General features: G+C 30.0%; 3 protein-coding genes across 3 annotated transcripts; 2 read left to right on the top strand and 1 right to left on the bottom strand.

Moving 5' to 3' along the window:
• The first annotated feature begins 2,085 nt into the window (after nucleotides 1-2,085).
• LOC128954244 (uncharacterized) lies at nucleotides 2,086-3,884 on the top strand. The gene is made up of 2 exons (XM_054299820.1): nucleotides 2,086-2,118; nucleotides 2,285-3,884. The coding sequence occupies exon 2, from the start codon at nucleotides 2,289-2,291 to the stop codon at nucleotides 3,858-3,860; it is 1,572 nt and encodes a 523-aa protein (XP_054155795.1). The 5' UTR covers nucleotides 2,086-2,118; nucleotides 2,285-2,288; the 3' UTR covers nucleotides 3,861-3,884.
• A 673-nt stretch (nucleotides 3,885-4,557) lies between these two features.
• On the bottom strand, nucleotides 4,558-5,598 carry LOC128954231 (protein kinase C-like 1B). Its single transcript, XM_054299806.1, has 2 exons — nucleotides 5,006-5,598; nucleotides 4,558-4,916 (listed from the first exon to the last, which is right to left on the bottom strand). Exons 1-2 carry the CDS (start codon nucleotides 5,238-5,240, stop codon nucleotides 4,726-4,728), a joined length of 426 nt encoding a protein of 141 aa, XP_054155781.1. The 5' UTR covers nucleotides 5,241-5,598; the 3' UTR covers nucleotides 4,558-4,725.
• A 6-nt stretch (nucleotides 5,599-5,604) lies between these two features.
• On the top strand, nucleotides 5,605-7,506 carry LOC128954230 (zinc finger protein 277-like). The gene is made up of 2 exons (XM_054299805.1): nucleotides 5,605-6,261; nucleotides 6,324-7,506. The coding sequence occupies exons 1-2, from the start codon at nucleotides 5,771-5,773 to the stop codon at nucleotides 7,372-7,374; spliced, it is 1,542 nt and encodes a 513-aa protein (XP_054155780.1). The 5' UTR covers nucleotides 5,605-5,770; the 3' UTR covers nucleotides 7,375-7,506.
• The last annotated feature ends 3,705 nt before the right edge of the window (nucleotides 7,507-11,211 follow it).

Genomic DNA, 11,211 nt, shown 5'->3' with positions numbered 1-11,211 from the left:
AGAGAGAGAGAGAGAGAGAGAGAGAGAGAGAGAGAGAGAGAGAGAGAGAGAGAGAGAGAGAGAGAGAGAGAGAGAGAGAGAGAGAGAGAGAGAGAGAGAGAGAGAGAGAGAGAGTAAACTAGGTCTAATAATGATTAGTTGATTAGTTTTTTTCAAAAATATTATACTTTTAATAATTATAAAATTATCTCTTATTTATGATATATAAAAATTTTATCTATCAATATATTAAATTAAAAAAAAAATATAAATAAATGTTACAAGGTCATTATATAATATATAATAGAGCTTTATTTTATTTAATTTTTATATACATTTATAAACATTATAAAAATATTTATTATTTTAAATTTTTTTTCTAATTAAATTAATTTAAAAAAAATATTAGATTAGACAAAATTATCAATAAGAAAAATTGTTTACATTAATTGATAATTAAAATTAAAAAATTAAAAAAAATAGATAATTACTATTCCAGATATTATAGATTAACATATTTTAATCATTTAATTTGTAAATATCATATAAAAATAATAATACAAAATCAAATCAATTAAAATTATCAAAACAACAAAAAAAACAGTAATAAAATTTTATTTATTTTATAAACTAATTAATAAAATAAAATTAATATTGTTAAATAATTTTTTTTAAAAATAATTTATTATTAAACTAATCTTTTAAACAGTTTAATACATAAATACAGAATTTATTTTATTTAATAAAATATAATATTTAGTTTAATTAATGTCTTTATTTTTAGATAATATTTTTTTAAATGATATATATATACTAATCATTTAAATATAACTTAATTTTGTATTTTTTGTAAATTTTATTTGTATTATTATTTGATAACAATATTAGATTAGATTGTAATTATCGACAATACAGTATACTGTAGTTGTTTTTAATTTATTATAATCATTAATAACTAAACAATACAATTATTAATATTATTATTAAAAAAAAACATTTGACAAAATAAAATTAATTGTTTAAACTATTGTATATACAGTATATATATTTTTATATTTCTACAATATTTATTTGAACCTAAACTTAATATTTATTTGAATAAAAATTTTATTTAATTTAGTAATAGTAATAGTAATAGTAATAGTAATAGTAATAGTAATAGTAATAGTAATAGTAATAGTAATAGTAATAGTAATAGTAATAGTAATAGTAATAGTAATAGTAATAGTAATAGTAATAGTAATAGTAATAGTAATAGTAATAGTAATAGTAATAGTAATAGTAATAGTAATAGTAATAGTAATAGTAATAGTAATAGTAATAGTAATAGTAATAGTAATAGTAATAGTAATAGTAATAGTAATAGTAATAGTAATAGTAATAGTAATAGTAATAGTAATAGTAATAGTAATAGTAATAGTAATAGTAATAGTAATAGTAATAGTAATAGTAATAGTAATAGTAATAGTAATAGTAATAGTAATAGTAATAGTAATAGTAATAGTAATAGTAATAGTAATAGTAATAGTAATAGTAATAGTAATAGTAATAGTAATAGTAATAGTAATAGTAATAGTAATAGTAATAGTAATAGTAATAGTAATAGTAATAGTAATAGTAATAGTAATAGTAATAGTAATAGTAATAGTAATAGTAATAGTAATAGTAATAGTAATAGTAATAGTAATAGTAATAGTAATAGTAATAGTAATAGTAATAGTAATAGTAATAGTAATAGTAATAGTAATAGTAATAGTAATAGTAATAGTAATAGTAATAGTAATAGTAATAGTAATAGTAATAGTAATAGTAATAGTAATAGTAATAGTAATAGTAATAGTAATAGTAATAGTAATAGTAATAGTAATAGTAATAGTAATAGTAATAGTAATAGTAATAGTAATAGTAATAGTAATAGTAATAGTAATAGTAATAGTAATAGTAATAGTAATAGTAATAGTAATAGTAATAGTAATAGTAATAGTAATAGTAATAGTAATAGTAATAGTAATAGTAATAGTAATAGTAATAGTAATAGTAATAGTAATACTTAATAATAGGGAACTTTCCTTTCATTGGGAATTTATTTTTTACTAAAACCCTAAACCCTATTCAATATACAGTTAATACAATTATACGGTAAGTATATAGCAATAGATGGCAATACTATTGAATGCAATGTATTTGTTATTTGTTTACAGTTTTATATTTATTTTGAATTTATTTATTTATTTAGTTTTGTTTTGTTATTAAAAAAAAATAAAATAAATATTTAATTATTTCAATCAATCAATTAATTAATTAGCGAAATGAGTGGCCATCAGATCGCCGCCGAAGCCGCCGCTGCCGTAATCGATGACCAACTGATAGTACAGGTACGCCAATCGGAAACTAGCCAACAGTTGGCCACTGCTGTCCGTCAGCTATCGAAGGCCATTGTTCAGCACCTGTTGTCCGCCGCCGCCACTGCCGTCACTGCCGACGCCGCGGCCGCCGATACTACCAATGATGGTCAGTCTGTAGTAGTGGAAGCGTTTCGGGCCATAACCGCCAAAGCTGTACCCAATGAACCCGACTATAGGACCGCCGCCGCCACCACTCACTCGAAGACTGCGGCCTCGAAAGCGCTGATTGTTTTCGACAATATCCGGCAATTGTTGATCAAAGTCGATGGCCAGCGGCTGCCGCTCGACCGGCAAGTGATTACCGAACTTTTGTTTATGATTGTCGCCCATTGGTCGCCCAGCGGCGGCGGCCGTCGTGAATGGTCGTCGCCCGAAGTCTACCAAAACAAATGCAAATGTCTGGAACTGGTACTGAAGATTACCGAAACAAAAACGGTCGGCGATCTGCTTAACCGAAAGTACAATCTCAGTCTTGTTCGGTCACTTTTGGCCAAATTGAAGACCAATGTCGCCGCCGACGGTGACAACGAGTGGCTATCGGTGGCCAGTAATTCGTTAATATTTGAATGGATTGTCCATAACATAGACCGGATCGACGCCACCAACTATTTGTACGATATATTTCCGCTGACTGTACAGCTATTAGACGACCATTTGATCCCAAACAAGATAATCGGTTGCAAATGTCTTCAACAATTGCTAACCACTACTACTACTAACCACTGTTGTTGGCCAGATCTACGATCAAACGGTTCCGATTTGTTGATTGTCGATCGTCTGAAACGATTGCTATACTATAAAGAAGCGGAACTAATGGAAATCGTTCTCCAATTGATTATCAATGTTATGTTGAAGACGTCTGACGACTACTCTGTGTCACCGAAACAACAGGACATCATCGTCGGCGGCGGCGGCGGTAAACATCAAGAGTTGACCGCAATGTCCCGTAACGACGAATTCTGTTGTCAAGTATTAAACAATTTGCTAATCTCTTCCGATCGTAACTATCGTATAATTCATCTGAAATTTTTGGATCAATTCTTTCCGATGGTCAACTCGTTGGCCATCAAATACACGAAAACTTATATCAACTTATTATTGAATCTAATCGATGACCAGTCGTCGTCGTTGTCATCGTCCGTCGGCGTCAAAAACTATCGACTCATTGAAGTGACAATCAATTCGCTGAACATATTTGTCGGTTGTGTTTGGCCAACAATTCACGAGTTTATCGACCGATGTTTGCTATCGTTAGTAAAACTATCGGTCAATGCGATGACGACTACCACCGCCGCCGCCGACAGTGACTTAACCGCCGATTTTAGGCACAAATTACGACAACAGATATGCGAATCAATTAGTCTATTGAAAAGTGTCGACAAAACCGATAGATTTAAACAATTATCCGAACGGCTTATCCAAAGCCAATACAAACATATGTTAAATGAATCGATATTAACGGCAATGTGTTGTTAGTTACCGATAATCGGTAATTGTATTACCGGTAATAATAATAATAATTTTTAAAAATCAATTCAATTTTATAAACATTTTTTGTTATTTATTTAAAATACTTTATTATTAGCTGACATTTAGATCACTAAATAATAATAATAATACTAATGTATAATAAATTATTTTTTTAAAACAAAAAATCAAATCATAATAAATAATATAAAAAACAAAAATAATTACAAACAAAAATTTACAGCAATTTATACATATATTTCAATAATATAAATATATAATACATTGGGTGCTACACAATGAAAGACAACAATAATAACAAAATAATAATAATTACCGATCAGTGACCAGAATATACTGTATAGTTATAGATAGTTATATACCTATTGGTGGCCAACAGTGGTCACCCGATAAATATAAGAGAGAGAGAGAGGGGTTTAGCGATATTTTTTTTGTTGCAAAAAAAATGTTTTATCAAAATATATATATATAAATCCTATCTATCTATCTATCTATCAATAAGTTATCAATTGATTTATGAGATTATAATTGTTGCTACAAATACAGTCAAAAAAATTTTTTGTTTGTTTTGTTTACGACAATTACTTTATGATTATTATCATTATTATAATTACCGTATGATTACACAAATAGCATATCATTTATCATCAAAAAAAAAATTATAAAAAAAATCAAAAAATGTGTGAACACATTGTGGATCAGTTAGTTTCGGTGTTACTATCGGTTAAAATCAATATATACTGTATATTATAATAATTGATGTCTTCATTAAAATCATAAAAAGATAAGATAAAGATAAGGTCTTCATCGGTAACGATCACATCACATAACACTAACACTATCGGCTTAACGGTTAACGTATCGGCGGAGTCGGCGGCAAATCTGGCGACACGTCGTTGTTGTTGTCATTGTCCTCATCTTCCTCTTCCACTTCATCCTCTTCGTCCTCATCGTCGCCGTCGTCTTCGTCGTCATCAGTACAACGATGGTTACAACGGGTGGACAACAATTGATGACACTTTTTATGTACGACCGATGAACACACTATACATACATATAAGAAGAGGAGAAGGAACAGGAGGTTAGAAAATCAGGGTTTCGGGTGATGAGTGACCACTGAACCCAATACATACCTCGACAGTGATAGCCTTGTATTCTCAGGCCGTGAATCGATTGCCGACAATGTGTACACTGTGTCGGCTGTCTGAGTATTGTAACCAAAAATCGGTGACCATTGACTGTAAACATTCGCCTCCGGATGGCTCCGCGTCGCCGACGTCTGGTCAGTCCGTACGGTCGTTCGACAAATTCGGCGGCAGCTACAGCAGCGGCCGGTAGTCGGTCATTGCTGCCACCGCCGGCAGTCATTTGATATCGAGGCGGGCCGGGCGGGTGACCGAAAAAACCGATAGACAGATGGATAGGCACTATATATCGCGCTGGGGATGTCTCGGTGATTGAGTTCGGTGGCGGTAGTGATATGTGTGGCCAACCAACCAATCAACAACAACAACAAAAAAACGGTTACCGAACTACCGAAACGAATGCCCAGAGAGATATAGAGACCAGAAAATATCGCCGACTTTTTTCAACTGAAACTAATTGATTGAACGTATAGTCAGTCAGTCAGTCTGTCTGTCTGTCTTTCAGTCGTCAGACATAACAACTCTCTCTCTCTCTCTCTCTTTCTATTGATATCTTCAGCCAAACAATAGGTGGCAGTCGTTGCTGTTGTTGACCATAACGACAGACAGACAGACTTCAGATGTGACGTATGACTACTACTACTACTACTACTAGTGTTGTTGTCGTCCTTAAGAAACAAAGTTTAAGTTGTGATCTTTAGGTGTGATCTTTCTTTACCACGACATCTGTGTTGTTGTTGTCGATCATTACCGATGGCCACCACCACAACCACTGCCGCCGCCGTCATCAGCGATGGCAACAAACAACAACATCAGCAGCAGATCCACAGTCTATACTTGAAGTCAGCGGTCACAGCCGTCTCTGCCGATGACCAACAAAAAGAGTTGTCGGCGACGACAGGGGCGCCAGTGGTCGTCAAATGTCTGGTTTGTGACCACATTGTTAGCTCCGCCGATGCTGTCGATGCGGACGCCGCCGCCACAGCCGCTGCAGACCAAAACAAAAGTAGTGATCCGCTAAAGAAGAGACCACTTTCATCGTCATCATCGGTGACCACATTATTAGCCACTGACTTACAGAAACATTTGCTGACCGAACACAAGCTAATCATTGCCGACATCGACACTATTGCCAATCTTGAGAAATACTGCGACTATTGGCGATCAAAGTTTGCCGCCACCGCCGCTGTCGACGCCAACAATGACTGGAGGAAACAATTTTGTGCCGCTATTACCACAAATAGGTGACAAACATATATGATATGACTGTCCTCTTAACTTAATTCTCTCTCTCTCTCTAAACTAGTGGACCGAACGATGTCTGTCAATCGGAAACCTATTATATGATCGGCGGCGACGACCAACACTTTCCCGAAGATAGTCAACTACGGCAACGGCTCAAAGAGGCCCGACTCGAGTCACTGTTACGTCAGTCGCAACTGGAGATCAACGACACCGAGTTTTCCCGTCAGTGTCTGTTCTGTCGGCGCGTATTTACCGAAAATCGATCGAATCTGTTCAGACATTTAGCTGCCGATCATAACTTCAATGTCGGCCATCCGGACAACATTGTCAACTGTAGTCAACTGTTGGACGAATTGGAGTCAAGACTCGGCCGACTGGAGTGTCTGTACTGCGAACGTACGTTCAAGTCGTGGCCGATACTCAAAGAACATATGCGTAAAAAAGGACATAAAATCTTGAATCCCGATAACAGACAATACGATAGATATTATTTGATTAACTATTTGTCGCCGGAGAAGGACTGGCGCGAAGTTAAACTGGAAGCCGATGACGACCGATATGACCGCAATTACCGTAATTACCGCAACAACAACAATAGCGGCGGCGATGAAGAAGATAACGACGATAGCAACGAATGGGACGATTGGACAGCAGATATGCGGACAGCTATTGCTGATACAGTCACCACCACTACTGCCGCCGCCGCCGCCGCTGCTGCCGATGACCACTGTATTTGTTTGTTTTGCCGATTTGAGTCACCAATACTCCAGCTAAAGACACACTTGAACACTGTCCACGGTTTTGATTTTGATCGGCTAGTTATCCGCGGGATTACCGATTTCTATCAACGAATCAAACTAATCAATTATTTACGGCGATCCGTACATAACCATAGATGTCCTAAATGTGAACAACAGTTCGGCGATTGCGATCAACTGGTCGTACATTTGGATTTTTCTGGTCATATATCATCCGCCGCCGGCAGCGGCGGTGGCGGTGGCGATGATGACCAGCCGCTACCCGATAAATGTCTATACGATTTACCCGAATATTATTTTTCTACCTATGAAAATGATAATCTATTACATTATTTGGATACTATAGATGAGTGACACCCACACACACACGGATGGGTGACCAACACGGGTGGGTGTCATGCACACACACACACGGGTGGGTGACTTATTGACTGACCCACCCTATTATATATGGAAATTAATAATATAATGTAATTACATAACAACTGTACATAATTTAATATGAAAATAAAAATTTATTATAACTATTAATTTTTAATTCAATCAAGGTCAATAATATAATATGTTTATATTATAAAAGTGACCAAGTAACAATGTTGTAGATATTAATTGATATAAAAACAAAATTATCAATGTAAGATTGGTATTATTTTTTTTTTTAATTTAATTAATTTTTTAATGATTGGTCATATATAAAATGATACGGTCTAACTGTTACAAAAAAATAATAATTGTACTAGTTACAAAACAAAATAATAATAGTTAAAATTTTCGATAAATAATTATAGGTATGAAACAATAATAAATAAAAATATCAAAAAACTAAAAAATATCTCTTTTTTAAAAAAAAAAATAAAACTATTTTAAACAACAAATATCAGAATAAAAAGTAAAAATAACAAACAAACAAAAAAATTACATTAAAATATGTATACAATAGTAAAAGTGCTTTATTTGGTATAAAAATTCTACAAATTATAAAAATTTAAATAAATTGTCATAAAATTAATATATAAATAGATATAAATTTAACTATAATTTTTTATAAATGATGATTTGATTGAAGTAATGGTGTGTTTTTGCAAACAAAACAAAAAAGATAATAAAATATATATGATTTTTATTTTAATATAAATTGTTAGTTTAATTGCCATTAAAATGTTTCGACCAATTGATTAAACGTTTTATATAAATAGGTATTTCACTGATGGTTACAACAGATAAACCAATCCATAAACCAATAGTACCACACATTTCATAGACAAGTCCATAGATATTCATAGCTAACTGTTCAGTGATTTGTGGCTCTAATGTATGTTTCGGTATTAAATTGATTTCAGTATAGTTCAGGAATCCCGTCGTCGACGACAACCCGACTGTTGTTGAACTCATATCCGGTATTATTCGGAAACATCTTCTCATAAATTGTTTCAAACATTTTGATTGAAAACTTTTAAATAAATCAAATATATTTTCATCATTACTCTGACAATTAGTTATCTCAGTATTTGTTGATAAATCTATTTCATGTAATATAAATGGAAAACAACTATTGGTTTTTAAATATTCATTTTCCACACAATTATCAACTTTTTGGACAAATTTATTATCAGAAAATAACTGATCCATTGGATTATCAATTGATTGATCCAAACACTGTTGATTGGGTGTCGACAACAGTTTGACGGCTTTAGTCGTATAAAAAATATTTGTTATACTATTTGGTTTGATATTGAATTCATTTTTAGAAATCCAATCATCAAATTCAGTGTTTAATATAATTACTGAATTCAATAACTGATATCTAATTAATAATTTTTTTAGTTTATCTTTTTTACTTAAAATAATCGATTTTACTGATGAATTAAACAGAAAATAATCATTAATAATAAGATTAAAACTTAAATATTCAGACATTTTGTCGGCAATTAATAAATTTAATTTTATTTGTTTTTCCGGACAATCCATATGTGATCCATCAGTAAACCAAAAACGACAATCAATTAGTAATTCATTTAATTGTTGTCGTAATAGTTGTCTGAATCTAATGTCAAACATTTTTCCATAACTATTAATATGTTTGTAAATATGTTTGAAATCTTTATCGATGTCATCGATAGATAAATCAATAAGTATTAGATCTCTATATATAATACCAATACTAATCATTGGTAGTCTAATATTGCTAACAAATTTTATTTGTGTTATTGTTTGATATGATTTATAAATTGAATAAATCGACAATAAATGCCAACACATTAGTAGAAAACATATTAGAAATATTAAATAATTTTTAATAGTTTTAATAAATTTCATAAATTTCTTGAAATTAGTAAAACTACTGATTATTGGTTTTAATTTAGTTATTGTTAGAAATTTTTTCAGTGAAAACATTTTCATTACTGATTTAAATAATGAATAACAACTGTATCCCCAAAACATAGTCATCAGTCCTCCCAATTCACACCAATAAGCTATGGCCGACATCACTGGTGAATGTATTACAGTTATTAAGTGATAATTATTAATTTGAACGGAAATATATGTTTTTATACGATTATAAAATAACAATTTTTCCAAATTAGTTACGAGACGATGAATATTATATGTATAATAATTACAATCGGGTTTGCATTTTGTTAGTAATTCAGACAATTTGTAATCAATTATACAATTTTTCAAAACAGTATTATTATTATTAATATTCTTATAGTAATTGTTAACAGATATAATTGATGATTGATTTTCAATGAGATATTGAGTCCAATAGTAATTATAATTACATTTTCTATACTCTCTATCAGTCATTACATTTAACATGCATTCAGTTCGGGATTTTGGTTGAAGTATTAGTCGTCCATCAGTTGATTGTTTGTCGCCATCGATATGATAATTATAGCAATCAGTCTGATAGGGAAACGGTAGATATTGTTGAAGATTTGTATCTATAATATAACCATTATATGTAAACTTTTTATTTATAATATCCATTTTGTGTTGGAAATGTGTGGGTGTATTACCAGTACTAAGCAATAGTTTTATTGGTAATACATTGGATAACTCTATTACTATTTCGCTTCTTGAATTTGAATTAAATGTTTCAAATTTTGTATAGTTACCCTGATACAATATAGTTATACATGGTTTACCCGTATAGGTATAGCGCAGATAGTTTTTATCATAAAATTCATTACATAATCGGCCATTTATTATGCAATTAAATATGTATTCAAACGGATCGTTACTTTCAGATAACCAATCGATCCACTGATCACTAGTAGTAAAACATAGTGTTATCGATGGCATAGATTTGATATCAAACACATTATCAGTTGATTTATTGAAATATAATTCACTTTTTGTTTTATAACTAAAGTATTTAATTGTATGCAAAACTATTATATAGTTGAATAATATCCACAATAATAATATGATAATAGTTTTGATATTCATAATTACTTATATATAATTGTTTAATAAATTATATAAAAAAAACAATATATATATAATTTATTCTGTTATTATTATTGGCAATTATTTTTTTTAATTAATAATAATACTAAACAATAATATAAACAATATTTATACAAAAATATATTTATTAAGGATTATTATTTTTTTTGTATCTAACATATACTAATAATATTCATACTATAAGACAGTTAACATACATAACACTATCATAAAGATAAAGGCAATAATATAATATACAATAACTAAAATAAAAATAAGTAATTAATTTTAATAATTAATAAATACTTACAATTAATTTTGTTATTGTAATATATTATTAATAATTAATACAGTTATTATTTTTTTATCGATGCTATTATATTTATATTATAAATATATTGTTATAAAATTAATATACTTTATTCAATGCAATTATGTATAATACTAATGTGTTTTTTATTATTATTAAATTATAAAAAATAATAATAATTTATTATTTATATAAATTTTATTGTTTCTATTATTTTTATTATATATATATATATTGATATATACAGTATATAATTATGTTTTATTAATATATAGAAAAAACTATTATTTTACTAAAAAAAATTTTTATCACTACCAGTCTCTTAAATATTTATAATAAATATACTAATAATAAATAAAAATAATGCAAAAATTTAGCATATAATTAAATGTACATAATATCAAACTACATATTATAGATACATTAAA

The sequence above is a fragment of the Oppia nitens genome, unplaced genomic scaffold, assembly GCF_028296485.1.
Source record: "Oppia nitens isolate AA-2021 unplaced genomic scaffold, nextdenovo-longstitch-racon4-pilon3 scaffold26_pilon_pilon_pilon, whole genome shotgun sequence".
In the NCBI taxonomy this organism is placed as follows: Eukaryota; Metazoa; Arthropoda; class Arachnida; order Sarcoptiformes; family Oppiidae; genus Oppia; species Oppia nitens.
Note: the sequence above shows the minus strand (reverse complement) of the source record. Positions and strands in the feature narration are given on the sequence as shown.

Bases quoted from the DNA above. Each gene is read 5' to 3' on its own strand.
- LOC128954244 (XM_054299820.1), top strand. From the start codon at position 2,289: ATGAGTGGCCATCAGATCGCCGCCGAAGCCGCCGCTGCCGTAATCGAT.
- LOC128954231 (XM_054299806.1), bottom strand. From the start codon at position 5,240: ATGACTGCCGGCGGTGGCAGCAATGACCGACTACCGGCCGCTGCTGTA. The intron at 4,917-5,005 runs GTATGTATTGGG...ATGTATGTATAG, and splicing joins ACAAGGCTATCACTGTCGAG to TGTGTTCATCGGTCGTACAT.
- LOC128954230 (XM_054299805.1), top strand. From the start codon at position 5,771: ATGGCCACCACCACAACCACTGCCGCCGCCGTCATCAGCGATGGCAAC. The intron at 6,262-6,323 runs GTGACAAACATA...TCTCTAAACTAG, and splicing joins GCCGCTATTACCACAAATAG to TGGACCGAACGATGTCTGTC.